This window comes from Condylura cristata, unplaced genomic scaffold (genome assembly GCF_000260355.1).
Source record: "Condylura cristata isolate star-nosed mole 26May11 unplaced genomic scaffold, ConCri1.0 scaffold00011, whole genome shotgun sequence".
Lineage (NCBI taxonomy): Eukaryota > Metazoa > Chordata > Mammalia > Eulipotyphla > Talpidae > Condylura > Condylura cristata.
The window spans coordinates 56,821,888-56,849,291 of record NW_004567112.1 but is presented as its reverse complement, the minus strand read 5'-3'; the positions used below and the strand labels follow the sequence as shown (position 1 = coordinate 56,849,291).

Below are 27,404 nucleotides of genomic sequence, written 5' to 3'. Positions count from 1 at the left end.
CCATGTGGTCACCTCTGGGGCAGGCGGGAATCGAACTCATGCGGAAGTGGCTTTAGCTTCTCAGTGCAGTGCTTTAACTCTCTGCGCCACCAGGGAGGGCCTCAGGTGGCTCCTTAAAGGTCACTTTAACGTCTGTGCTTCTCTGGTCGCAAAAAAATAGCACCTTTGGCAAGTGTGATTTCGTTTTGGACTTCACCCAACTCCTGGATAAAGTCCTGAGAAACAAAAGATTAATACGGCCCGTGGACTCTGCGTTCCTCAGCTCCAGACTTGCCCGGATCTTGGGCGGGCCTCTCTAGCGGCGGATCCGCTGACGGCAACCTGAAACCCGTCGCTCTGTTCTCATTCAAAGTCTGCAGCTCTGCCAGCACCCACTGATGAGAGCGCTCCAGAGACTGGTGGGTGGGTTTTCCTCTCGGTGTCGCAAAGTCTCCTCCCTCTGGGGCTGGAATTGGGGGAGGGCGGCTGAGGAAGAGCCAGGACACCTGGACTGGGGGAGGGCGGGGGTGGCTCTAGAGGAAAGGGTTGGGCCCCGGTATCCGACTGCCCGGAGACCGGGGCCTCCCTGGGCCTTGTGTTACTGCATTATGGCCGGCAGAAGCAGATACGGGTGAAGAGACCTGACGGAGAGGCAGGAAGGGGTGGCCGCGGAGATCCGAGAGGGAGAGATGGAGCTTCAGAGATACACTTCTGAGGCGGCAGTGGCGGGGGAGGGGTTGGGGTGAGAGGCAGGGGCAGGAATTTCGTGTGGGTGAGCAGCGTGTTGAATGGAGCAGGCGGTTGAGACCCGCGAGGAGGATGCAGGGGTTTGCCTGGGATGATCTGTTCCACCGCCTCCATCGGTTCGCAGAGATGGGGCCCGGGCTGTGCTGAGTAAGAGTGGCTTTTCAGAACTGCTGAAAGGGCGGAATGGAGGATGAACAGAAACCACCCTTACAACCTCAGATTCAGGTGACCGGCTCCGGGCAAGCACGCAGCCCTTTAATACCGAGAGTGCCGGATCAAGGGTAGGCTTTAAGCGAGCAGTCCGCCTGCAAGACCTTCCTCATCAACCACTGCGCTTGCGCGCGCTCCTAAATTAGTCAAACGATCATTGCGCACGCGCTCCCATCGCGCTTCCCCTCCGGGACGCCTTTCTGGCGTCCTAGTGAACAGACTGTGCGGCTTTCTCCTCTTCGCGCATGCGCGTCTACCTGGGCTGGGCACCTGCGGTCGCGGTGGATCAATGCTGAGCCCTACCGGGCAGTGCTGGGAAAGCCTGTTGGCAGTGCTGGGAAAGCCTGTTCGTGCTTGATGCCTTCCTGCGATCTGGAAAGGTCTGAATTCCAAAACCCATCCGATTTAGGAGTTTCAGATGAAGGATTTCGGATCCGCGTAAGCCACCCTGGAAGACTTAAGAAAGGCGTCAAATGTAGAAAAATATCTTGTGCTTGTTTGTATAATGAAGTTACTAGGTATAGGCTTAGACAAACATAAGCAGATGTTCACGCGCAGGAATCGCCTGGGGGCTAGTGCAAGGTTGCATGGGGTCACATACCTGCAAGACTAGTGGCACCCCTTTCTAATCCTCACGTGGCCTGCGGTCTGCATGCAGTTCAGTCATGCCCCAAGAGGCAGCAGCCCAGCGCTGGGCCACCTCCTGTCTGTTTCCCGCCCTCTCCTTTATGCTTCCTCTCTCCTCTATCCCAATTCACTGAGGGAACAGCAGCAGCTAAAAGAGAAGGTCCACCTCATCTCAAAGCCCCAAGGCCCCCAACCTGCACTGCTTTCTGTCAGCTATCTGCATGGGACATTCTCTCACCCCCTTCAAGTCCTTGTGTATATGTCAAGTCAAGACATAACCCCTGACCAACTTCTTTGAACACAGGATTCCTGCTTTATGGACTCACAGACTTACTATGTGTAAATCTTACTCTATGTCTTTCCTGTGCCTTTGTCCCTTCTGTGGAGGAAAGCTCCATGAGGTCTCTTTTGTCCACTGTGGTGTCCCCAGCACCAAAGACAGATTTATTATGCCTTATAGGGAGGTAACATTTATTCACGGAATTAATCATCCTAGCTAATACCTGAATGCTTTTCATGACCAAGGAATGCCCTAGGTGATTTCCAGGCAAGAACTCATTGAATTAAATACTTTTTTTCTGTGTCAGAGATCTGCCAGCATCCCTTGCCACATGGGCTCAGTTGTCATCAGGCATTATGTCTCTTGCTACTTTCTGTAGATGCACTATTTAAAGGAACTCTTGCCTGCAAAAAGCCCCCGTAGAGCTTCAATATATATGGCCTCCCTGGTGGTGCAGGGGTTAAAGTGCTATGAAGCTATTGCCAGCCACTGTAGCAAGAGATGGATCCCTGGCCACTGCAGTAGGAGATCAATCCCCAGCCAGCAAGGGAGGTGACCCACATGGCGCAGCAGACCTCTCCTGTCTCGCCGGCTGCTCCTCTCAGCTGTGTATTTCAGTAGATCTGCCTGTTTGCTCCCCACTCTACCTAATGAATTCTCTCACCCCTCCACACCTCTGGCTTGCACCCCAGCTCGTATATGCATAAATAAATAAATATATTTTGTAAGAGTTTCAGCATGATTCCTGTGAGATCAAACGCCCAGATTCTCACCTGGCGTTCTCCTATGGTTTTGGCTTGGGAGGAAGTTACTCAGGCCATATAGGAACTGTAGATAGGCAGACAGGGTGCCTGGTCTCCAAATCTGTGGCAAGATCTGTGGAGCTTTTCCTGCCTTTTCAAATCCCATGCACAGTATGGCCAAGTACTGAATGTACCTTTCCCTGGCTGTGTTTACCCATTGCCTCGGGACAGTTCGCCAGGACAGTTCGCCAGTATAGGCACTCAGAATTTGTCTGATGAATGAATAAATAGTTTGAAGATTCTGAAAATACTTTAAAAAATCTCTACCAAACATTTTTCTACCATGAAACTTACATTTTTCTAAAAATTTGGCTTGTAGGACTTTAGATTTGTAGGACAATTTGCCAGAACAAGAAGTAGGATGTATTGGGTGGGGGGATGACAATTTGATTTTTGTATGATTAACTACTTTGTAAATGCCTAGGAAAGTATCTGAGAGTAGCTGTTCATTGCTCCTTTGAGGGAGTGTGGAATTTTCAGTATACACTGAATTTTTAAAAATTTAATGAGTTTGCTCTTTTTAATTAAAAATTATAAAAGGAAAAATATTGAATAAGATTGTAAATCTTTTAAATAAATGCCAATTAAGTGGGAAAGGGCATCAGCTCTCATGACTGCCTGTCTTGGGGAGCTCTCCCTCCATTTCTAAGGGCTCCCACTAGGATGATGAGCTGTTCTTTATTGTACCAAGTGTGTGTGGTGCAAGGGGTACCTTGGCTACCCCTCATCTCGGGCTGGAGGTAGGTGTTACCAGCTCTAGGTCCAGGCAAGGAGGTGACTCAGGATGAGGAGTAGGGGCAGAGCCATCCCCAGCTGTGTCTTACCAGCTGTGACTGCTCTGTGGCTTCTGTGTCCCCCAAGTCCCCATGCAGATTTCTGTGTGGCCCCTTCTCTTAGCCTCATTGCAGAACAGACTGGAGACAAGAGAAGGAGCCTAGCTACTGTTGGAGAATGTTCTGATGGGGTGAGAGTCACTGGGACTCAAGGGCTCCTGTTCTGCTAGGGGCATCACTTCACCCCACGGGAGCCCCAACTCGGGGTGTCCTTCCAAACCATAGCAGGCATGCCCGGCATCAGCCTGGCAAGGAGGGCCAGGAACTACTGTCCATCTCAGGAAAAAGCTGCCAGGGTGGCAGGGTGGGAAGGCAGTGGTGTCCTGTGCTCAGAATTGCAGGCTTGGGTTTCTCTGCCACATGCCAGCCCCCTGCCTGGATGATGCCGCTCCTCCGTGCCTCGCTTTCCTCGTCTTCAAAGTAGAGATTTTGTTGCCTGCTTCAGACAGATTATAATGCTGTGCTTGGTGGGTTGCAGCCCATGGGTGAGGTGGAGACAGCTCATGGTCACTCCGTGTCTCCCGCTCTGTCCTCAGTTTCAGGGCAGAGTCCTGTTCCTGACCATCTGTGCGGCTGGCATTGGTGGGACTTTTCAGTTTGGCTACAACCTCTCCATCATCAATGCCCCAACCTTGGTATGTACCCTCGGTGTGAGTGGGTTCCTGGTGAGGACCAGCAACTGTCTATGTGGGGGTTTCAGGTCAGCGTCCCTTTGGTGGCGCCTTTTTCCGTGTGTCCTCCCACAGGTGGGCTGTCCCAGGTCCTGCAGGCTCAGATGCAGCTCTGCATCCTCCCTTATACCTCTCAGTATCCTCCTGAGCCCCACTGTCAGTGAGTGATTCCAGTGTCCACCCAGTGACTGGGGGTCAGTGTTGCTCTGCCTCCATCTCTCCAACACCAAGTCCCTCCTAATTACCTCTAGCCTCCATATACTTCCCCCATGTCTCTGCCACACCACCATCGTAGGCTCCGTTTCTTCTGCCTAGACTTCTAGCCTTAGCTTCCTCATTCACCTTCTTGTGTTCTACACCCTCTCAAGTTTGATCAAGTATTATCCTGCCAGAAACACTCTTTAGCTTTCCAGTGCCTATAGACTATCCATCTGCAGTTCAAGTTCTAGAATCAGAACCTGTTCACCTACCTTTTCTCCCCCCAACCCTGTTGCCAAAGTAGGTTACATGCAGTTCTTCAAATGAGAAGACTCCTTCCACTGGGATATCCTCTCTGCCCCACCTGCAGAAGCCCTTCCATACCTGCCTAAATCCCACCACCTTCCTGAAGCCTTTTTTATTTTTTAAAATGTATTTAAGCATTCAGAACAGGGGTACAGGCCAGAGGTGCAGGGGTGGTGAGAGGATTCACCAGAAACAGAATAGGGAGCAGAACAGGCAGATCCACTGAAATACACTGCTGAGGGAGCAACGGGAGGGACAAGAGAGGTCTGCTGTACAATGTGGGTCAGCTCCCTGGCTGAGGATCAAACTGCTGGAGCTGCTGCAGTTAGCCTCAGCTAGCTTCAGAGCGCTGCACGTTAACCTGTTGCACCACCAGGGAGAGCCACAGAAGCCTTCTTTTAGCCATCCCATCCACTGGAGATCACCCCTGCCTCCCAGCCCTTGGTTCAGGCTGTCATCACTCAGGCTGTATTTTTTTTGGGGGGGGTCCAATACATCCTCCTGCTGGCTTGCTCTCACTTTGAGTCTTTTGTGAATCCCCTGCACCTGATTGACCTGGACTGTGGGGGTGTTCACTGATGCCTGTGGAAAAGATGAATCTCTCAGACCCAGTGATAGAAGCCAATCTCTTAATTTGCTTAAGAAAGGGCAAATGCTCAGTCCTGCATAGCCGGTGAGGATGTGCACCTGTGTAGTGTGCATGTGTGTGTATTTATATAGATGAGAAGGAGAGCTGCATGAACCAGGCCAGAGGAGGGAACTAGGGTTCTCTTCTGACCTTCCCTGGTCTTATTCTTCTCCACTGGACCTGGTGCCAGCTGTGCACTCCCAAACAACAGTCTTGCCTGGTAGCTACTGCAGGGTTTGGGAAGAGTCTGATTGGCTGATTTGTATCACATGTTTACCTCAAGTGCAATCATGTGGTCAGGCAGGTAGAACACCCTGATGGGCCAAGTCTGGGTCAGGTGACCACCTTTATGGAAGGACAGTAACTGACAATGAGAGAGAACTCCCCCAAAGAAAGGTAGCCATTGGCAGGAGCCAGGAATAGAAGCACATTCTAGGTAGAGAGAATTATAGGAGCCCAGCCCCTTAAAGAAAGGATGAAATGGTAATGAAGAGTTTAGAGAGGCCTGAACTGACTACATTTAACAAGCATGAGAGTACCCACTTCACTGCAAATTTATAGGTCAGGAAGGGATCCATTGGCAGCAGGGCATTGGCAGGACTCCCATGGGTTATCACTAGCCCCCAATAAGGATTTCAAAGGCTTCCCCTGTTATCCTGAATAGGCATTCTTGAGGCGTTTCAACCAGTTCCAGCTACCTGAACAGATCCTTCCCTCAGAAGTGCCTGGCAACACTGGCCCTGGGCAGGAGAGGACTTGCTAATACTGAAACCCACCACCCTCACATCCTACCTCATGTCTTGTGGGGCAGCCTGAGAGCAGCCAAACACTCACATTCCTTCTCTAACCAGGGGGAGGGTGTCCAGGTTCTCCCATGTGCAGTCATTCCTAACCATGGCCTACATTCACTTACCTGAAGTGGCAGCTCTGGGGCTAAGGGTCCAGGGTGTCCAAACTACCTGGCTACAGCCCCGACCTATGACTGAGGCTGTGGGCAAGTCTTCACCTCTCTGGACCTAAATCCCAGTCTAAACAGTGAATAGAAGCAGGTGTTTCTAACAGAACATTTACAAGAGCTTGTCACTGTCAGGGTCCTGAGGAAACTTGACACACTTCAGATTAGTCAAGCAGGTTTTGATGCCAAAAAGGATTGAGTGGGCAGAGGGAGCAGTCACACAGATGTAGTAGTCACACTGGAGTCCTTCCTACCACCCAGAGGGGCAGGGGGAAGGAGCAGCTACTGAAACCATGAGGGAAGAGCCACGCGGCCAAGGCAACCTTGAGAGGGACATTTAGTCAAGTGTCACAGCTAGTGTGAAGAGGCCTCCAGGGAGGGAACCCCATCTCTGCCTCCTCTAATGCCCTGCTCATACCAACCAAGTCTAATGCAAAGCTAGTCTGTTGGTTGTATAGGTGGCTTCGTGGCTTCTGGGCCAAGAACAGTGACAGGGGTAACAGTGGACTCGGTCCAGTGGAGACTGCCCAGCCCCAGACTCCAGGAGACAATATGTATGAAAGAACCAGTACAGTGCCCTGCATATGACAGGGGAGCCGTGTCACCTGGGATACTGGCCTGCCCTGCCGGGGCCTGTGGGGGAGAAGACCTAACGTGTGGGACCCCGTCCCTAGAGCGCTGACTTGTATCTCTGTTTATAGTACATTCAAGAATTCACCAATGAGACTTGGAGGGCACGGACAGGCCGGCCACTGCCCCATCACCTTGTTCTGCTCATATGGTCCATCATCGTGTCTCTGTACCCCCTGGGGGGCCTCTGTGGAGCATTGCTTGCTGGGCCCCTGGCCGTCAAGCTGGGAAGGTAAGTGTATTTTGTTGTCAGCTTAAATAAATGGAGGAAAGCAAAAGTGAGTTTGTTAAAAAATTAAGACTGGGCCCTCCCTGGTGGCGCAGCGGGTTAAAGCACTGCACTGAGAAACCAAAGCCACTTCCGCATGAGTTCGATCCCCGCCTGCCCGGGAGGTGACCACATGGCGTGGCAGACCTCTCCTGACCCGCCCGCTGCTTCCCTCAGCAGTGTACTTCGTCGATCTGCCTGTTCTGCTCCCTGCTCTGTCTCTGGTGAATCCTCTCACCCTCCGCATCTCTGGCCTGTACCCCAGTTCTGTACAAATAAATAAATAAATCTTTAAAAAAAAAAATTAAGACTAAGGATTCCAGTCTGGGAATAACTTCCAGAAAGGTCATGGGAAGCTGCCCACATTCTGAGCTTCCCAATGAGAATTATACACAGTAGCAAGGATGTCACATGAAGTATTTTCAAGGATTTTTACAAAGCAAAATATAGGTGGAGGTTCTAGCTGATGTCTGGGCATTGAGGAAAACAAAGAATCTTGTTAAAATTCATCTTGTCTGTTTAGCTTTATCTTCTGTGAACTGGGACTTTTAACAGTGTCATACATCTCAGAATTCATATTATTTGAAGTTACTGATTTGTCTAGAGGCAGCAATTTCCCAAACACTGTTTTTCACAAAGACTGCATTTTTTCTGGGCACAATTTCTTTAGCACCAGACCGATTGCATCCTGGCTTTTGGCTTGTACCCCTTAGCTGGAACCAGGCAGAGAGGGTGGTGACTTGTCAGCTTTGGTTAACACAGGGTACCCTCTAAACAACTGTTAGTGAGGGGCACCCCAGCATGCAGGTTGAGGAGTGTGGGAGAAGGAAGAGACCTGGAAGATACCAACCTCAGTCAGCTCCTGGCTCAGTCTCTGACTCTGTCTGGGGTCATACTGTGAGACCTGTTTCCAAGTGGATCTGAGACCGCAGAGTTCCCTGCCTCAAGGGAGAGGAGATGCTGGTGGCCCTCTGCCAGCAAGGGCTGGTTGACCACATACAGTATATTCTCCCTGGCGCTTATTGTTTTGTATCCAACAGATGTAGGTTTTGGGTCATAAATTCTGATTGACTTAATAAAAAATGTTAATAACTGGAAGGACACTGGAACTGCTTCCAGAATAAAAGGAAGTGCTTAAAAATTGGGCTCTGGGGAGCTGACCCACATGGTGCAGCAAGTAAGCATGTCTTACTTGCTACTCTCCTCAGCAGTGTATTTCAGTAGATCCACCTGTTCTGCTCCCTACTCTATCTCTGGTGAATCTTCTCACCAACCTTCTCCCCTCCCCACACACACACCTCTGGCCTACACCCCAGATCTTGTATGCAAAATAAAAATAAATCGTTTTTTAAAAAATAAAAAAAAAAAACTGGGCCCTGGGAAGGGCAGGGACCAACCACTAGAGCTTTGGACTTACCTCCTTGTGGGCATCAGTTCCAACCGCACTCTGTCCAGTGTCTTCATTCAAGATCCAGAATCTAAGGTGGGTTCTTACTGGGTCGTATAGGAGTGAGAGCAAAGTGAGGCCAGCAGGCAGAACAACTGGCTACCAGTCTACCCCTCCACATGGACCCCTCCTCCCTTGTATTCAGCTCCATTCGTGCCCCCTCTTAGTCACCCCTCAACCACCTTATGATACACAGCGGTTCCTGTGCCGGTGTGTGCTTCCTGAATGGGACCCTCCCACACAGCCGGTCGCAGCCACCAGGGTTGAGACAAGGAAGTATTCTTTCCATGCATGTTCACTGTGCCAGTCCTGCAGTTTATGTCAGTTTTGCACTATCCATACTTAATGGTTTCATAATGCCTGAACGGCAAGATGAAAAAGTGGAGACCAATACTAATCAAGGAAGGAAAGGCCGTGGGCAAATTTATTTTACAGCTGATGACACAGAAAGCCTGGGAACTCAGGTAGAGGTGCTGTTCCCTGTGTGGGCGCTGGCACAGGTTGCTGAACATCAGCAACTTCCTCCTGTTCTCTGCTCCGTCCTGGCCCACCTTTCCCACCTTTCCACTGGCTGAGGCTCTTTGGCCATCAGGCAGACCCAAGTCCTCATTCTTAGTGGACTTGATGGTGTGGGTATCTTAAGCAGGTTGTTACACTGAGGCCACCTGTTCCTAGGAGAAGGGGGTCATGGGTACTGGCCCACATTCTTTCACTGATGTAACTTCCTTTTCGGGGATCCACAATTGCATGGGTTTCACGTTTGTGTATTTTGATAGATATACCTGTTAAGATATCTTCAACTTCAAGTAACAGAAAATGAGGACTCAGATGTCTAAAACAATAGCTTTTTTTTTTTTTAAACCTCACAGGGCATGTCTTTTTTTTTTTTTTTTAAGATTTATTTATTTATGCATACAGAACTGGGGTACAGGCCAGAGGTGTAGGGAGGGTGAGAGAATTCACCAGAGACAGAATGGGGAGCAGAACAAGCCGGCTGATGAAGTACAGCGGGCAGGTCAAGAGAAGTCTGCTGCGCCATGTGGATCACCTCTGGGTCAGACAGGAATCGAACTCAGGCTGAAGTGGCTTTAGCTTCTTTTTTTTAAAAGATTTATTTATTTATTCATACAGACTGGGGTACAGGCCAGAGATGTGGAGGGGAGAGGATTCACCAGGGACAGACTAGGGAGCAGAACAGGCAGATCGACGAAGTACACTGCTGAGGGGAGCAGCGGGCAGGTCACAGGTCAGGAGAGGTCTGCCGCACCATATGGTCACCTCTGGGGCAGGCGGGGATCGAACTCATGCGGAAGTGGCTTAAGCTTCTTAGTGCTGTGCTTTAACCTACTGCGCTACCAGAAAGGGCCGGTGCATGTCTTTTTTTTTTTTTCGGTGCATGTCTTTTTATGGTGACTGCAGGACTGTTTCTACTCCCCAGACCTGACCCTTCAGATGCTGTTCACTGCCAGCTCTGCTGTGTTTAACTTTGTACTCCTGCTAGAAAGCTACAATACCGAATTACTCAGATACAGAACATCAACCAGCAGAAAGATTTCTTGCCAATTGATGCTTTATATCAGATAAGGAAAACCCTCTCCAAAAGATGCTGCATTGCATTGCCTAGCACTGGTCACCAGTGTAAAAAACATGATGACTAAGCTGGGCTCCACGATCAGGTTCACACCTGAACCATAAAGAGTAGAAGCACATTCAAACTCACCGAAACTCTCTTTGCAAAGAAGGAAGTAATAATAACTACTGCCTGAATTGCCAGTGGTACCTGGCAGAAAGAAAGGGATTGAAAAAACAGATTCAGCACATATGCCTTTTCCACTTATTACATGTCTCTGTGTTGTTTGTTTTCCTCCCAGTGGCTCACAGGAGCCCTGGGAGTCGGGGTGGTTGTGCTGGGCCTCAAGGCTGTCAGCTTGCAGACTGGGGTCCTATTGTTTAATCCATTTGCATTGTCTATCCTTGTGACCTTACCTGGTTTGTTTATGAGCCCCGGGCTGCTGAATACCATCTGCCATGGGGGTCATCCTAGCTACCAGATTGTTGTGTTTTAAAAAAAAAAAAAAAAAAAAAAAAAAATATATATATATATATATATATATATACTTATTTTTATTTATTTAGGCATACAGGAACTGGGGTGTAGGCTAGAGGGGCAGGGTGGGGTGGGAGTGAGAGGATTTCACCAGGGACAGAGTGGGGAGCAGAACAGGCAGATTTACTGAACTATACTGCTGAGGGGAACATAAGATAAGAGAGGTCTTCTGTGCCATGTGGGTCAGCTCCCTGGCCTGGGTTGAACTCAGGCCTCAGTGGCTTGTGATAACTTCATAGAACTGACTCAACCCCAGCCCCACCAGGGAGGCTCTTTCTTACTGATTGTGAAGAATCTCTCCTGAAGTGGTAGGGGGTTTCTGGTAAGCAGAAATAGGGACTTACCTATATTCAGGTTCTGGGCCTCAGTTCTGAGACCCAGAATTTACTCTTTCCTACTCTTTGAAACCAGTCTGCAAATTCTGCTTCATCCAAGACTTTATGCAGCCAAATCCTTTGGAAAAGGGCAAAAATGTCATGCTCATAATTGCATCCAGAGAAAAGGTTTGACTTTGCCAGCATTCTGTAGTGCCACCTTTGAGTTGGCTTGAATGCTATAGCACTACCTTTCTGCTTGGAGCCAACCTGTGCCTACAGCCATCTCCTAACCAGGTTGGGGTTTGTGTTGCTTTGTCCTCAGCTTTCGTCAAGGGGCCCTGTCTGTGCCTTGAGTGGGAGGAGAGATGCAGGTTGGCCAGTGGGCATACTGATGTGAATAATCTGCTCATGGATGCCTTTGGACTCAAAGGGCAAGTTGGGTGTCTCCCTCTTCTATTCAGTAATGAAGTGCTATGAGGAAGATTCAGCTTTGCATGGGAATGTCACGTGACACCAGGTTTATGGTGAGTTCATGGTCACCAGGTGGCCCACAGTCTATTACTCATTAGAGCCTGGTGACAAGGCCAGAAGTAATTGCTGATTAAGTAGATAGTCATTTCTGAAGTAGGGTGGATTTACTCTAAAACTCTTGGCCATGCATTGTGATTATCCTTTCAGGCAACTGCCTCAGATACTTTGAGCACCATCACAATCTCTTGGGTTAAAGAATCAAGTACACAGCTCTTTGCACTTGACTTTGACCTAGAGAAGATTCCTTTTGCTTATCACTACTTGCAGCTACCAGGTTTTCAAGTTACCTCCTAGGTATGTCAGACCATGACACCCAATGTAATAATGCTACCTCCAACATGGAAAGAAATCTTCTACAATTTGTCCATCCTTCTTAGGAGAAGGGAAGCAATTTGTTGTACTCTGGAAGAAATATGCTGACATGTCTTACTCCATTAACCTTTTTTTTCTTATAAGAGTTATTTATTTATGCATACAGAACTGTGGTAGAGGTGCTAGAGGTGCAGGAGCAGTGAGAGGATTCACCAGAGAGAGAGTGGGGAGCAGAACAGGCAGACTGATGACATACACTGCTGAGTGGAGCAGCAAGTGAGACAGGAGAGGTCTGCTGTGCCATTTGGATCACCTTGGCCGGGGATTGAACTTGTGCTGAAGTGGCTTTGGTAGTGCTGTGCTTAACTCATTGTGCCACCAGGGAGGCCCATCCATTGACCTTTAAGAACATCACCGAGTCCCTTATTTTAGGCTCCTGTTCTTTTTCATGCTTGTACGATACCAATACTACCAACATCAGTATATTTGCGGATCTTTTCTAGGTCCTTTCAATACAAAGTCATCAAAGTAGTGGGGCAGAAGGACACATCATGGAATATACAGCCCTCTGCAGAATAGCTAGAGGGCTATTCTATCCCTAAGGCAGGTTGGGAAAGGCAACCCGTGTCTCTGCCACATGAAAGCTCTGTGTTTCCGGTATTACCTGCATTACAGCAAGTTGTGCTCCGCAAATAAATAGGCATAATTGGAGACCTTTATTAATTTATTACCAATAAGGAAACTGTGCAGGATGTAGTATTGGATTGTCAGAAATCATGACGCAATTTTGCATAGAAAACAGAAAAAAATACCTCTTGACTTTTTTGACCGCCCAGTAGTTACAAGTAGAGTTTCTGTTGGATCAAGTTTGTTATGTCCTACTATCATTCTTCATTTTAGATGCAGCTGTCTAAACTTTGGCTCATATTCTATTGCTGGCCTGCTCTTGGCTTTGGGCAGAACACTGGCTTCCTCTGGCTTTCAGTTTCCCTCTCAGTGCAATGAGCTGTTTGATCTGCAGTGAACTCTTCTGTGTGATCTATAGGCAGCACTTCTGAGATCAGTGTCAGGAGCTGGTAATTCATCATGGAGGACATTTCCAGCACCACCTGGCTGGCAGTCTGTCCAGTTGAACTAGGCATCTAGCCACCTGATAGTTCTGAGAAGTGACTTTGGAGGAAAGTGAGGGTTTTGCATTCAGTTTTCCATGCATTTCTTCCCCCACACTGAAAGTCCCCACTCTTCCTCCTTAGGGTTTTATTGAATCTGAGAAGTTAGGTTTTCATTTTTAAAAAATATTTCCTAAGTAGAACTGGGGTGTAGGCCAGAAGTCTAGTCAGGGGAGAGCGTTCACCAGAGACAGAGTGGGGAGCAGAACAGGTGGATCTACTTAAATATGCTGCTTAGGGGAGCAGCTGGTGGGACAGGAGAGGTCTGCTGGGCATTGTGGGTCACCTCCCTGGCCAGGGATTAAACTCAAGCTGCAAACCCCTAGGCCACCAGGGAAGCCCAGGATTTTCATTTTTACAAAGAAGTTTGAGGATAGAACCATGAGATATTTTTTTAAAGATTCATTTATTTATGCATACAGAACTGGGGTACAGGCCAGAGGTGCAAGGGTGGTGAGAGGATTCACCAGAGACAGAGTAGAGAGTAGAATAGGCAGGTCAACAAAGTACACTGCTGAGGGGAGCAGCGGGTGAGATAGGAGAGGTCTGCCACTGTGTGGGTCAACTCTGGAGCTGGGATCAAACTTGGACAGAAGCAGCTGCAGCCAGCCTACAGCGCTGTACTTTAACATGCTGTGCCACTAAGGAGAGCCCAGAAGCGTAAAATATTTTATGGTTCTGTCATTTCAAACGGTGCAGCAAAAGGAGAGTAACTGGGGTATGTTAGGGGAGGGCAGTGGGCGTATGCCTAGCAAAGTGGACCACCAGTGACCTGGGTCCCCTGACCAGGCATCATATCTCTTCTTATAGCTTAGGATACATGACTTTCATACGTGCATGCTCAGGCCTGGTCAGGGCTGGTTGGATGGAGCTGCATAGAGGGCCCCAGGGATACCCCTCTGGACTGAACCAAACCTTCTTGCCTGTGTTCCATTTCCCTCAAGGAAGAAGTCTCTGCTGGCGAACAACGTCCTTGTGCTGGCTGCTGCCGTCCTGTTTGGCTTCAGTCGAGGAGCAGGCTCCTTTGAGATGATCATTCTGGGAAGGCTGCTGGTGGGAGTGAGTGGAGGTATGTGGAGGGGCTTCTCTACTCCTGCTCACTCATTTATTCCCTTCCTTCACTCATTTTTGTTGTTCACTGATTGGATTTTCAGTCAAATCAATGTAATTAAATGTAGTTCATCTGACAAGATTACCATAGCTGGACACTTAAAGTAGATATTGACATGAAAAGATTATACAGAGTGGGAAGACTAATCTCCCCAAGGCTACACTCAGAGGTTTTATATTGAAAAACTCTAAGTCATAAGCTTTCTGGATGATTTCTAGTCTTCTCTACAGAAGCAGAATAGCCTGTTAGAGATTCCTCAGTGCCTGGGGCTTATCACGTGATGGGGCAGTTTTGAGCACACCCACATTGGCTTTTTTTTTTTTTTAAAGATTTTATTTATCTATGCATACAAAACTGGGGTACAGGGGCAGTGGGAGGATTCACCAGAGACAGAGCAGGGAGCAGAAAAGGCTGACTGACAAAATACACTGCTGAGGGGAACAGTGGGCTGGTCAGGAGAGGTCTGCTACACCCTGTGGATCACCTCTTAATTGGCACTGAAGGGGCCACTGCCAGCTTCACACTGCTGTGCTCCAACCCACTGCGCCACCAGGGAGGGCACACGTTGGCTTTTAGTCCCCTCTTGACTTCCTACTTTTTATGTAGTCAGGTGTTGAGGTCTGTATTAGCTCTCCGCTCCTGGGAAACAGAGTACTCCAAACCACAGTAAACTGAAACAACCAACACTTATCTCAGTTTCTGTGGGTCAGGAATGGGGATTGTCTAAACTGGGTAGTCCTCATGCTCATTGACTGGCTTCCTCCGCAGGAAGTGATGAGAAAGAGAGCGTGTGTCTGTGCAAGGAAGAAGTCCCAATGCTGTTTTGGTCCTAATTTCAGAAATCATATATCACAGGTTTTTTAAAAAATTATTTTTATTGAGGTGAGATGGGTTTACCACACTGTATATGATTTAGGGGTAGAGCTTTCCCACTCTTTAGACGTATCTTATTAGACCACACCACCACCAAAGCACCAATAACTTTCCACCGTAGTCTACTGGATCCCCTTCACCTTTGCTCCCCATCTGATAGTCTCATTCTGCAGTCAGATTTCAGCAGTTTGCTTTGGTTTAGTTTTTTCTGTTCCTCTGCTTTGATTCTTTATATCCCACATATGAGTGAAACCATCTGTTATGTGTCTTTCTCCTTCTGACTTATTTTGCTCAGTACAGTCCCTGCTGGTTCCATCCATATTGCCATCCATGTAGCAAAATTTTAATTTTTAAAATGTGAATTGCAGGCTTCTCTGGTGCCACAAGGGTTAGGTCTCAGCACTATGAAGCTATCAGCAGCCACTGCAGCATGAGTTTGATCCCCAACCAGGGAGTGATCCACATGGTGCAACAGCCCTATCCTTGTTCCCTTTAGCAGTGTTGTTCAGTTCTGCTCTTCTACTCTCTGCTCTATACTTAGTGAATCCTCTTACCGCCCCCCCCACCCCAAGCTCTGGCCTACACCCCAGTTCTTGTCTGCATAAATAAAAAAAAAAATCTTTAAAAAGAAAGTTACTAAGAATAGGCCACACTCCAGGGAAAAGTGAGTAAGTCATACTTTGTGTCCTGAGTATCCTAAGTATTTTTAAGAAGAGCAGGTGTCTTTGAGACTTTCTGGCAATCAGTGCACTTACGTTCCTTCTCCTTGTTCTCTTTACCTACTTATCGAGGGAGGCAAGCCCTTGATGAGAGCTGGTTCATGATCCCAGGTCAGGGGATGGAACAGGTTTCTGATGCCCCAATACTGTGGCACCATCAGGGGTGGGCAATGGTGGTGATGTCCAGTTCTATTTCCCCCCGGTACTAGGTGCCTCCCTGGGGGATGGGGTCAGAATCGATAGCAAACGCAGTCAATGAAAGCACTGGTGTGAGTGCCGGGAAAGCTGGTGGGCATCCGGGATGCCCTTCTGCCCATGCCCTCCCACTCCCCACTCATCTCTCTCAGAGTCCTTCATGCTCATGTCAGTGATAGGAGACTAGAAAGATTGGATGACCATACTGCAGTGATGCTAAGGGAAAAGAGTGGGAGCTTCTTGGAGTGAGGGAGTAGCCCTCCAGGCCAGGACCTTGTAGACAAGGGACTGGAGGTGCCAAGGAGCAGGGGCATCGGACTTGGTGGCTGACTGTCTCTGCCGTGTGCGGGTCCAGGTGTGAGCATGAGCATCCAGCCCATGTACCTGGGTGAGAGTGCCCCCAAGGAGCTCCGAGGAGCAGCAGCCATGACCTCAGCCGTCTTCGCAGCCCTGGGGATTGTGATGGGTCAGGTGATCGGACTCAGGTAAGAACCTTTCACCAGGTGCACTCAGTGGTTTCAGGGTGCTAATAAAAGTCTTTTGTCTGAGTTTCTCCCCAAGTAGATGAAGGCACTGCTTCTTAGTATTAAGGTGTTGAAACCCTGTCCGTGACTGTTCTGACCATACACAGTGTGGGCGCCGGTCAACTATACCAGTAGGAACTACCCTTTTGCAATCCTGTCTACACATGAAGCAAAGATTAGGTCTTAATAGAAAGGTGTTACAATGGGACTTTGTAAAGGTGTGGACTTTACAATGGGAATGTAACCCGGTAAGCCCAGAAAAGAAAGAGCCAAGGGCTGGCACCCTGGGAAGAAGAGTTTCTAGGGATGAGGGGGACCATGACCCTGTCCTATCTTGGGTGATCCTATCTGGGTAGGATTGGCCCAGTTTCAGAGTATGGATTCTCTGTCCTTCAGGAGTAAGTATACAGGGAAGGATTCTGAGGTGTGGTGAGAAGGAGGGTGGGCCAGGACTCTGGCAAGGAAGTACCAGACCTAGTCTCTTCTGCTTCCCCAGAGAACTCCTGGGTGGCCCACAGGTCTGGCCCCTGCTACTGGCCAGCTGCCTGGTGCCCGGAGTGCTCCAGTTGGTCTCCCTGCCTCTGCTCCCAGAGAGTCCACGCTACCTCCTTATTGACCGCGGAGACACCAAAGCCTGCCTGACAGGTGAGTCTCTGTTCTGGGACACCCAGCCTTCCTTGACCATGGCATGTCTAACCAGAGATGGTTCTCTTTTCCTTAGGTTTTATTTTTCAAGGAAAACTCATTCTTCTCTTTGTGCCTCAATTTCATAAGCCACCCAGTTATTCTCTTACAACTTTGTATCAAGGCCTAAGACCAATGGCAGTGGGGTGGGTCAGACCTAGCTCCTACCACCCAGGAACATTAGGGTGCTAGGAAAAAACCTTTCTCCCACACACGTGCCAAGATGGAACATTATAAGATCTCATGGGTCCAATGTCAGCTGGGTGCTGATGGTCCTGTCTGTTAATTTTGTCTACAACAATGATCTCCAAGGAACAATTCCCAGATCTCTGGCTTAAAACAATAATCACTTACTGCACAATGTACTCATTTAATTGCTGAGCTGGCTACAAGACTCCGCTGACCTCATGGGACTGGTGTCAGGGGTCAGCTGTGGATGGCCACTCTGGGCTGGCCTGCGCTGGAGCAGTTTAGCACTGCTGCACACACCTCTCCTCTCGCTGTTGGTTCTACACCTGGCCCAGGCCCAGGAATGTTCTTATTACAGCAATGCAGGAGCTAAATCCACAAGTTTTTGCACACCCCTTTCCCCCTCTAACTCAACAAAGAAAGCAAATCAAATTGTACCACAATTTCCAAATCATTGGCCATTGGTCAAAGAGAGTCACAGTTGAACCCAAAGTCGAGGGATGGGAAAACCTATGGCATATCCTCTTGCACAACAAGGGGTGCAGATTTAAGGCGGGGTGAAGACCAGAGCCCAGGAACACCCTCTTCTCAGCTTGCCATTATGACCACAATTATTATTCGTACCTCTCTCGCACAAAACATGCTCACTGCCATCCCAAGATGCCCCAAACTCTCATCTATCACAATATCAGCTACAAAGTCCAGGGTCTTAGGATCATTTCACAACCATATATGCTTTTCCTTGATCCAAAGACCTAGGAGCTAAATCCACAAGTTTTTGCACACCCCTTTCCCCCTCTAACTCAACAATGGGGAAAGTGGGACAGGTAACCAGAGATCACCCTTCCTTCTAAAGAGAGCAGACAAGGAATCAAAAAGCAGTTACCAAGCCATAGCAGTGCTGAAGTGGCCCTGGGGAAGCACTGTGAAGTCCTTCTCCATTGGGGATAGAGAATATTTCTTGATCAAATCTGGGTGCCTCACCTGAAAGGACTCCCCAGGCGATGGTTTCTCAGGTTCTTGCTTCTGACTCTCCAAGATGCCCTGCCTTTCCCATTTTCTTTCCCGACACCTTCTAAACAGAATATTGGAAATGTCCTTTTATATTTTAAACTGTCTGTCTGGGTCTCTTTCGTTCAGGCTGACAGAGCTTTTGTCAATACAACTTTCTCAAAAAGAAGGTGAATTTTCTGTGTGCTTGATGTATGTATCAGAGCCACAGCCACAATTCTTTCTGAGACATGCTTCTCTGTGAGACCAAGTTATTAGACTTCTGATGCCTTTTCCAGCCATGAGGGTCTGTGAGGCACTGCTGTAAGCCACATCCTTGATTTGAACTTTACCAGAGACTTTGGCTCACTGGCATGACTCTGAATGTCATCTTTGCTCTCAGGCTGTAACCTGACCTGGAATTCTTTTGACTAACAGAAGAGGCTAGAGAGAAGAAATAGATTTGTTTTTTGTTTTAAATTAAACCAGCCTAAAAAATTCTGAAAGAAGTTAAGATTTAATGACTTTTGTTCCTTCCAAAGGCCTTTTATGTACTCATGTTTTTTTAATAGTAAGCTTAAAATACTCAGCTACAGGCAACCAGTCCATGCTTTCACACTTGGAGAGCTGTTGGCACAAGCCCAGCAGTTCACTCTGTCTGCCCTCTTTCTTCCACACTACTGCCCACACTGCTGACACAGACTTTTACTTTTTCAGCCTCTTTACCATCCTCTGTTTTGAAACCCATACCATGAGTCACAGGCCCTAATTAACCACAGCACTGCTCCTGGTGCTGGGTAATTGGTCTGTTTCTATTGCTGCCTAACAATCCCACCTTAAGGGCAAACAAGGAAGCCTTGACTCGAGCCTCTCTGGGTTCTCTAGGGTTGGCTTATATAGGCTGGGTCTGGCTAATGGCTCTGCTCATAGTGGCTGAACATGCTCAGGATCTGGGCACTGACTCACCTAAGACAGGTCCCAACTGGGTCATCTCTACACCTCCAGGGACCAGTGGGCTACCCCACATGCGCTTACAGTGATGTAGAACAAGCAGAAATGAACAACTCTTAAGGGTAGGGCAGGAAGCCTGCTGTTCCTGGGCCTCATTTTATTGGCCCAGAACATGTTACATGGTGGAGCGCAGCACCAACGATGAGATGTATGCTTGCCTTTTAGTGGGACTGGCTACAAAATCACATTGCAAAGAACATGGATACGTGGGGGTGAAAAATTGGCAAGGATAATGGGCAGGTGTCCCAACTGTAGTAACCCCTCTGTGAGGTCCACCATCCTGAATTTCTAAAGCCCTTTCTGGCTTGTGGTGCTGTGAAATGGCAGGGCCAGGAGGGTCATCCTCATCTGAGGGAATGAGGGTGGAGGGGTGGCAGGGAGAAAGGTGTAGTGTGAGGGAGACCTTAGCATCCCCTTCTTTCCCCAGCACTGCAGCGGCTGCGGGGTACAAAGGACGTGTCCGGAGAGATGGCAGAGCTGCAGGAGGAGTGCTCTGCCTGCCAGGGCCTGCGTGCTCGGCGCCCCTGGGAGCTGTTTCGGGATCCGACCCTGCGGAGGCAGGTGATGAGCCTCGTGGTGCTGGGCAGCGCCATGGAGCTCTGTGGGAATGACTCGGTGAGAACCCCCCCCACCACCACCATCCTACACCACCCCAAGCTCTGAGCCGGGAGACTTTGTGCTGAAGGCAGGTGGGAGCTGCAGGAGGTTGAAGGGAGGCATTGTGCCAGAGCCTACCACCCCATGCTCTCTCCAGATGTACGCATATGCCTCTTCAGTGTTCCGGGAGGCCGGGATCCCTGAGGAGAAGATCCAGTACGCCATCGTGGGTACTGGGAGCTGTGAGCTGCTCACTTCGTTTGTCAGTGTGAGTGTGGCCCTGGTCTGACCCTCCGCCAGCCCCGGGGCCGAGGACCATGGTGGGCAGAGGACTCCCTCGGGGTACTGACACTGTCAGGACTTCAGGCCTCTGGAATGAAACAATTTTCCACTCCAGGGCACTTTGTGAAAATTCGGTGAGTTAACCAGTATTGATTTCCTATGGGTAGTTTAGCAGGTATCACATCATTTTGAGATGGGGAACCTGAAAGTTGAATGATCAAGGGCCTCTGGGAAATTAATAATGGCTCACTCTCCTGAAATAATGAACTGCTCCCTACCCCCACCGTCAGCTTCCTCATGAGCCCAAACCCCTCGTCCCAACCCCCCCACCCCTAAAACAAAGGGACAGTGGCCAGGTGCCTGGGTCAGTGACTGGGGGCTCCTTTCCTTTGCAGTGTATGATCATCGAGAGGGTGGGTCGGCGGGTGCTGCTGATAGGGGGTTACAGCCTGATGGTCTGCTGGGGCAGTGTCTTCACAACGGCCCTGTGCCTAAAGGTATCTGAGGAGGTGGTTGGGGGAGGGGTGGCCGGGCAAATCCTGACCTCCACCTCCCCCCAACTGCTCTGCCCTTCTGCTGCAGAGTTCCTTCCCCTGGATGTCCTACCTGGCCATGTCCTGCATATTTGCCTTCATCCTCAGCTTTGGCATGGGTCCCGGTGAGTGGGTCCCAGGGTCTCTGGGCTTTGGTTCTTGCTAAAGACATGGGCTTTGGTTCTGCATGGGTGATGGGGACATGTGAATGCAGTGTTGCCAACATTCAACCCACTTGTGCTGAGGTTTCTTGGAGGGAATGACCAGAGGCAAGCACCAAGAATACCCTACTCCCAACTCTGGGGTGAGGGGTGGGAAAGGCAGGGCAGAGAACCTCTGCTGGCAGCCCTGTCCTCATCCTTCCTTCCAGCTGGAGTGACGGGGATCTTGGCCACGGAACTATTTGACCAGATGGCTCGACCTGCTGCCTACATGATCTGTGGGTCACTCATGTGGATCATGCTCTTCCTGGCAGGGCTGGGATTTCCCTTCCTCATGGTAGGCCTCCCCACCCTACTCCCATACTTGCCTTGTCGGTTCTTAACTAAGCAAAGGGGGACAAGCATCTCATCAGGAGCTGTCATGGGGCCGCTGTCTGGGGGCTAAGGCCACAACAGGTCTTGAGATCTCTTTTAACCCACAGGAGGGCTTGTCCCACTTCATCTATTTGCCTTTCCTGTGTGTCTGTGTCTGTGGGGCCGTCTACACTGGTTTCTTCCTCCCTGAGACCAAAGGCAAGACATTCCTGGAAATCTCTGAGGAATTTCACAGACTGAACTCCAGGCAAAAGAGTCAGGGTCCCATGTGGAGGGGTCCAAAGGTCATCCAGTCCACAGAACTCTAGCCCAAGTGTCGCTGGGGCCAGATCCAGTTACTCTTCCCTCTGCTTCCTGCTTGGGTCCTGGCCCCTCTCCCTTCACTTGCTCCTGCACTCATTCAACAGGTGCTGATTGAGCACCTACTGTGTGCAGCTTGGTCCCAAGTGCTTAGCAGTCACTGGTGAGCCAGTAAGAGAGGATCCAGGACCTCTTGGTGTTGACCATCAGAGGTGGTCAACAGGAAAAGAATAAAAACATAGCTGTGAACCCAGGGAATGAGGTGGAAGAAAACTATTAGGTGTGAAGGGTATGCATTACAAGGAGGGCCTGACTTAGTTTGAGTAAGGATATTTTCTAAGGAGTTGATTTTTTAAAAATCAACTTTGAGGTGTAATTTATATACAATAAGAGGTATCGACATTTGAAGAATTTTGACAGCTGTACCTTTGAAACTACCACTACAGTCAATATAGAGAGCAATCACATCACCCCAAAAGTTCCTTCATGGCCCTTTGCAATCAGTAACTCACCTCATACTCAGGTAACCACTGACCTGCTGTTACCATAGGTCAGATTTTTTTAGAATTTGATATTTCATACTGTAGGTATGCAATCATGTCTGACTTTGCTGCAGATAGCTTTTGTGACCTGTGCGTGTTGCTGCATGAGTCAATATAATACTTTGTATTGCTGAATTGTATTCCACTGTATGGATGCACTATAATTTGTTCACCCATTGACCTGTTGGTGGACATTTGGGCTGTTGCTAATTTTTGGCCATCATGAATAAAATTGCTGTGAACATTCCTACACACCTCGTCACATAGAATGTTTTTTTTCTTTTGGGTAAATTGAGTTTATCAGTGAATGTACTTTCAATTGTAGAGAAAACTTTTCTATGTGATTATATTGTTACATTCCCACTAGCAAGAGAATTCCAAATCCTGGTTAGCACTTGGTCAGTTTTTTTTTTGTTTTTTTAAAGATTTATGCATATAAGAACTGGGGTGCAGACCTGAGGTGTGGGTGGTAAAAAGACTCATCAGAGTCTTTGGGGAGCAGAGCAGGCAGGTTGACCGAAACATACTGCCGGGAGGAACAGCAGACAGGAGAGGTCTGCCATGCTATGTGGGTCACCTCCCTGGCCAGGGATCAAACTTGTGCTGCAGTGGCTTCTGACAGCTTCACAGAGCTGCACCTTAAACTGTTGCACCACAAGGGAGAGCCCTGTAGTCGTTCTTTTTAACTTAGCCATTCAAGTGGATGTCTTGTGGTGATAAAAGATGTTGAGCATCTTTTCATATGAATGTGGCCATTCATATATCATCTTTTTTGAAGACTAAATCTTTTGTCTGCTATTATTTTTAAAGCAGTTTGAATTTCATAGCAGTATTGAAAGTACACCATTTCTCATACGCTCCTGTCCCACACATGCACAGCCTTCTCTATTAATCTTACCCCCCCACCAAAGTGGTACATTTGTTGTAATCTGAACTTACATTAACACATCATTATCACGCAAAGACCTCAGTTTACATTAGGGTTCACTCCTGTTGTTGTATGTTCCCTGAGTTCAGACAATTGTAGAATGAGATGAATCTACCATTGTAATAAAATTCAGAGTATTTTCACAGCCCTAAAAATTTTTGTTCTACCTTGTCATCCCTCCATCTCTCCAGCCCTTGGCCACCACTGATCTTTTTACTGTCTCCATAATTTTGTGTTTCCCAGAATGTCATGTACAATGTATAGTCTTTACATACTGCTTTTTTCAGTTAGTAATATGCATTTAAGTGTCCTCCATGTATTTTCATGGCTTGGTAGTAGTTCATTTTAGTGCTGAATAACATGCCACATTGGATGTACCATAGTTTAGCTATTTGCCTTGGACATCTTGGTTGTTTCCAAGTTTTAGCAATTATGAAATAACTGCTATAACCATGTGCATACAGTATTGTGTGATATACATTTTCAACTCATGTGGGCAAATACAGAGTGTGACTGGTGGAGCATCAGGTAAGGAGATTCTTAGTTTTCTATGAAACTGCCAAACAGTCTTCCAAATTGACTACACCATTTTGCATTCTCATTAGCAGTGAATGAGAGCTCCCATTGTTCTATATCCTCTCCGGAATTTGTGGGTCAGTGTGTTGGTTTTGACCATTCTAATTGGTGTATAGTGGTATCTTGTTTTAACTTACCTGTCCTTAATGACAGGTGGGTCATCTTTTCAAATACTTGCCATTCATATATCTGTGTGTCAAGGTCTTCAGCCCATTTAAAAAATAGTCATTTGTTTTCTTACCGTTGAGTTTTAGTTCATTATGTATTTTAGATAAGTTTCTTATCAGAACTACAAAGAACTGATTGCATATAAGACCCATACATTGCATGGGTCATTGCCAGTGGCTCTGAGGCACCAAAGGGTCTAACCGCTTAGTGAGGAAATGGAAGAGGATCTTGGCAGGTCAGCAGCCATGTCTACCAACACCTCCTGGTGTGGGTATCCTGTTAACTCATTTCATTATTAAGCTTCTACTGATACCAACTCTTTGCATTGGTCCTAGAACAAATTATTACAAGTTTAGCAGCTTAAAACAACACATAATTTATTATCTCACAGTTTCTGTGGGTCAGAAATCCAGCACAAAGAGACTGGGTCTTCTGCTTATGGTTTCACATGACCAAAGTCAAAATGTCTCAAGGTCACCTAGGGAAAAACTCACTTTCACGTCCATTCAAGTTGTTGACAGAATTGAGTTCCTTGTAGTTGTGCAACTGAGGCCCCCCCCTACCCCATTCCCTTCTTCAAAGCCAACACCAGCAGGAGTCCTCCTCATGCTTCAAGTCTGACTTCCCTTTCTGCTACATCTCTGACACTAGCTGGAGATTTTAAGGTTTGCAACCCTAATTACATCTGCAAAGTGCCTTTTGCCATGCAACGTAACATATTCACAGGTTCCAGGGATTAGGGCAAGGACAGCTCTGGATGCCAACTGCCTATCCCTGAGGTAATGAACAGGCCAGGAGGTAGGCATACAGCAGTGCCTGAAAAGAGAATTCCCATACTTGTGGAGCTTACCACCTAGAAAGAAAGCATTAACTCACAAACAAATGTGGTTTATGCATCAAAGGACATGATGGGCACTGGGCATATCTTGGAACCTGACCCCAACAGCAACTCTGAGCGAGTCAGATGAGGGAAAGTGTGAGCAAACCATGCCTCAGGACCAATGCCCTCACCAGGGGCTGGCATTAAATAGTCTTGCTCACAACTCAAGAACACAGGGAACCTGGTACAACACATGGGTGGAGACCAGGTCTCCTGGTCATTGTGTCAGTACTACTTCTAGTGTCACAGGGAACTATCACTAGGAGACTATCATTTAATCCTCACAACATTCCTCTGCAAGGTGAGTACTGTCATTTCCCAACAGATGGGGAAACTGAGGCACAGAAAGTTTAGCCAAGTGTCCCACCGAGTAACAGGTGGAACTGGGAATCACATAACCCCCTCAGATGTCCTTCTAGAAGATGGTGCTGACTGCTAGTGGAAACAGGGAGGGGAGTATTGGATGGTGAGTGGCTCAGAGATGTCCTGATCCTGATTAGCATAGGAAAGCTCGACCATTCTACAGTTACAACATGAACATTGCAGTGGCTCACTAAAAAGGATATCACAGGAGTTTGCAGGAAAGGATCCACCTTGTCACTTACTTTCCACTTTCTCCAAGAACAGATGAATGAACCAGCTGCTGGTTTTTTAATCTTCTGCCAGAGATCACTTGTCACTTTTGTTCACATTTCACTGGGCAAGATCAGCTGCTGGGGGTTGGGGAAGCACAGCACCCTGACCGGGGAGTTGGGGGTAGGGTGGGCACGCAGGAAGGCATGTCCACTTCTGCCCAGTGATGGCAGGACCTGCAGTCTTATCGCTGGTCCTGAGCAAAGCCAGGATCTGACTCAAATTGTTGCCTTACCCTCTTCCTGCCTTGTCCCGACGTCGTTCCGTTCAGCCAGATTTAGTCCCGGTCTCTTGTGTGCTTGGCACTCACTAGATGACCCCTTCCTCGGCTTACCATTAGTGGAAGAGAAAGAACTCGTCAGGAGTTGCGAGAAAGGGCACCCCCAGAGGACCTGACTGGGGCGGGGCTTCCTGAGGAGCTCAAGTTTCAAGTCCTGCCGAGCAGCTGCCCGAGAGACTGGAGGCTCGGGCGTGTGCTCTGAGACGGCTGCTGATCGCAGCACTGAGCTGCCCGCCTGGGCCTCACCTCTCAGTCCCCACGCCCTGGCTCTGGGGCTCTCAGCGTCCTCACTCACTCGAAGATCATTCTGCCCGCCGAGGCTCAGGACACACAAAGGCTCAGAGCTTATGGCGGACTGAGCGGGGACTTCACCCGGCAGGTAGGCCGTGAGATCTGGAGGGCCTCAACTCCCAACACGTGACGTTCCTGAGTAATCCCTCAGTGACTAAACGAAAGGTCTAGGGAAGACACTAGGCCGATTTCCCGCCTCCAAGCGCTTGGAGGGGCTTGGACGAATCCAAGGGTCCCGGGACGTGACCGGAAATGACGTCATCGGCCAGGCGGGGCGGGCATCGCGGGGGCGGGGCCTCGGCCGGCCGTGACGTCGCTCGAGGCGGAGCCGAAGCCACCCTGCCCGCGGCACGTAGCTCAGGTTCTCCCGCTGCCGACGCGCGCCCTTACTTGCTTCCTCGGCTCCAGTCCTTGCCGTCCTACCGCCATCATGCCGATGTTCGTCGTGAATACCAACGTGCCCCGCGCCTCGGTGCCGGACGGACTCCTCTCCGAGCTAACCCAGCAGCTGGCGCAGGCCACCGGAAAGCCGGCCCAGGTTTGCCGGCAGTTAACTGGAAAGAGGGGGTGCCTGCTGGACTCGGTGTTCCCGGGCTGTGAGGGGGGGAGGCGATTCCGGGAGGAGGCTCTGGGAGGGGACGGGACGGGGGTGCCCGGGGACTGGCGAGGTCGCTCAGGCAGACTGGCCGGCCCCCCTGTCCCTGCAGTACATCGCGGTGCACGTGGTCCCAGACCAGCTCATGGCCTTCGGCGGCTCCAGCGAACCTTGCGCGCTCTGCAGCCTGCACAGCATCGGCAAGATCGGCGGTGCGCAGAACCGCACCTACAGCAAGCTGCTATGCGGCCTGCTGGCCGAGCGCCTGCGCATCAGCCCGGATAGGTGCGTGGGGCGCGGCGGGGGCGCGGCGGGGCGAGGGGGTAGGCGCGCGCGCACTTAACCCCGGGTGACCACTGCCTTGCCATGAGCTGGCTTCACTCCCTGCAGGGTCTACATCAACTACTATGACATGAACGCGGCCAACGTGGGCTGGAACAGCTCCACCTTCGCTTGAGGAGCCGAAGATCCAGTTAACTACACGGGCCTGTGCCTGGCAGGCCTCGCCTCACTTCCAGCAGTATTGTGTACGCCCTACCCCCAGCGATCCCATGTCCGGGTCTGGAGAAATAAACGGTTTGGACACCACGGGCTTCCTTAGTTGCTGAAGAATGGGTGCAGAGCCTGGACACACTGACTGGGGCTCGAGACCGGGAGGGGTGCTCCCTCGGAATCAACTGTTCTGGTGCCTTTTGCATGGTCTTTCATTCCAACCCCTTCAAAAGCCCTTGGCATGGTGCTCAACCACAGACCTAGGAATCAATACCCAGACAACAGCCTCCCAGTTAAGGTTTACAGCCTTTGCTCCCCCAGGGTCCGTTTATGACGTGCTTGTGACTAGGCTGGGCAGGGTCACCACAGTGAGCCAGGAAGAGGGGGAGGGAGGAATTGGTACCAGTCTGAAGGATTAGAGTACTTTCTCTCAGCCCCACTTTCCTTCTTCCAAATG

General features: G+C 49.2%; 2 protein-coding genes across 6 annotated transcripts; both read left to right on the top strand.

Annotated features, from left to right (window-relative positions):
- The first annotated feature begins 216 nt into the window (after positions 1 to 216).
- Positions 217 to 22,354, top strand: SLC2A11 (solute carrier family 2 (facilitated glucose transporter), member 11). Of its 5 annotated transcripts, none has more exons than XM_004680929.2 (13): positions 217 to 398; positions 892 to 951; positions 4,016 to 4,114; positions 6,939 to 7,099; positions 13,963 to 14,087; positions 16,272 to 16,401; positions 16,937 to 17,085; positions 19,742 to 19,929; positions 20,069 to 20,179; positions 20,589 to 20,690; positions 20,776 to 20,851; positions 21,097 to 21,224; positions 21,370 to 22,354. In XM_004680929.2, the coding sequence occupies exons 2-13, from the start codon at positions 910 to 912 to the stop codon at positions 21,568 to 21,570; spliced, it is 1,512 nt and encodes a 503-aa protein (XP_004680986.1). In that variant the 5' UTR covers positions 217 to 398; positions 892 to 909; the 3' UTR covers positions 21,571 to 22,354. The 5 variants fall into 5 exon arrangements, with proteins under 5 accessions (XP_004680986.1, XP_012579407.1, XP_004680987.1 ...); XM_012723953.1 differs by having other exon boundaries at positions 851 to 951; XM_004680930.2 differs by lacking the exon at positions 892 to 951 and having other exon boundaries at positions 218 to 398.
- Positions 22,355 to 26,165: 3,811 nt separating this feature from the next.
- Positions 26,166 to 27,043, top strand: MIF (macrophage migration inhibitory factor (glycosylation-inhibiting factor)). The gene is made up of 3 exons (XM_004680928.2): positions 26,166 to 26,398; positions 26,568 to 26,740; positions 26,846 to 27,043. Exons 1-3 carry the CDS (start codon positions 26,291 to 26,293, stop codon positions 26,910 to 26,912), a joined length of 348 nt encoding a protein of 115 aa, XP_004680985.1. The 5' UTR covers positions 26,166 to 26,290; the 3' UTR covers positions 26,913 to 27,043.
- The last annotated feature ends 361 nt before the right edge of the window (positions 27,044 to 27,404 follow it).

What these genes read in the sequence shown, in the direction of transcription:
- MIF (XM_004680928.2), top strand. Translation starts at nt 26,291, where the DNA reads ATGCCGATGTTCGTCGTGAATACCAACGTGCCCCGCGCCTCGGTGCCG. An exon ending in CCACCGGAAAGCCGGCCCAG is followed by an intron (nt 26,399 to 26,567) that starts GTTTGCCGGCAG and finishes CTGTCCCTGCAG; the next exon opens with TACATCGCGGTGCACGTGGT. An exon ending in CTGCGCATCAGCCCGGATAG is followed by an intron (nt 26,741 to 26,845) that starts GTGCGTGGGGCG and finishes CACTCCCTGCAG; the next exon opens with GGTCTACATCAACTACTATG.
- SLC2A11 (XM_012723952.1), top strand. Translation starts at nt 1,294, where the DNA reads ATGCCTTCCTGCGATCTGGAAAGGTCTGAATTCCAAAACCCATCCGAT. An exon ending in TCATCAATGCCCCAACCTTG is followed by an intron (nt 4,115 to 6,938) that starts GTATGTACCCTC and finishes CTCTGTTTATAG; the next exon opens with TACATTCAAGAATTCACCAA. An exon ending in CTGGCCGTCAAGCTGGGAAG is followed by an intron (nt 7,100 to 13,962) that starts GTAAGTGTATTT and finishes ATTTCCCTCAAG; the next exon opens with GAAGAAGTCTCTGCTGGCGA.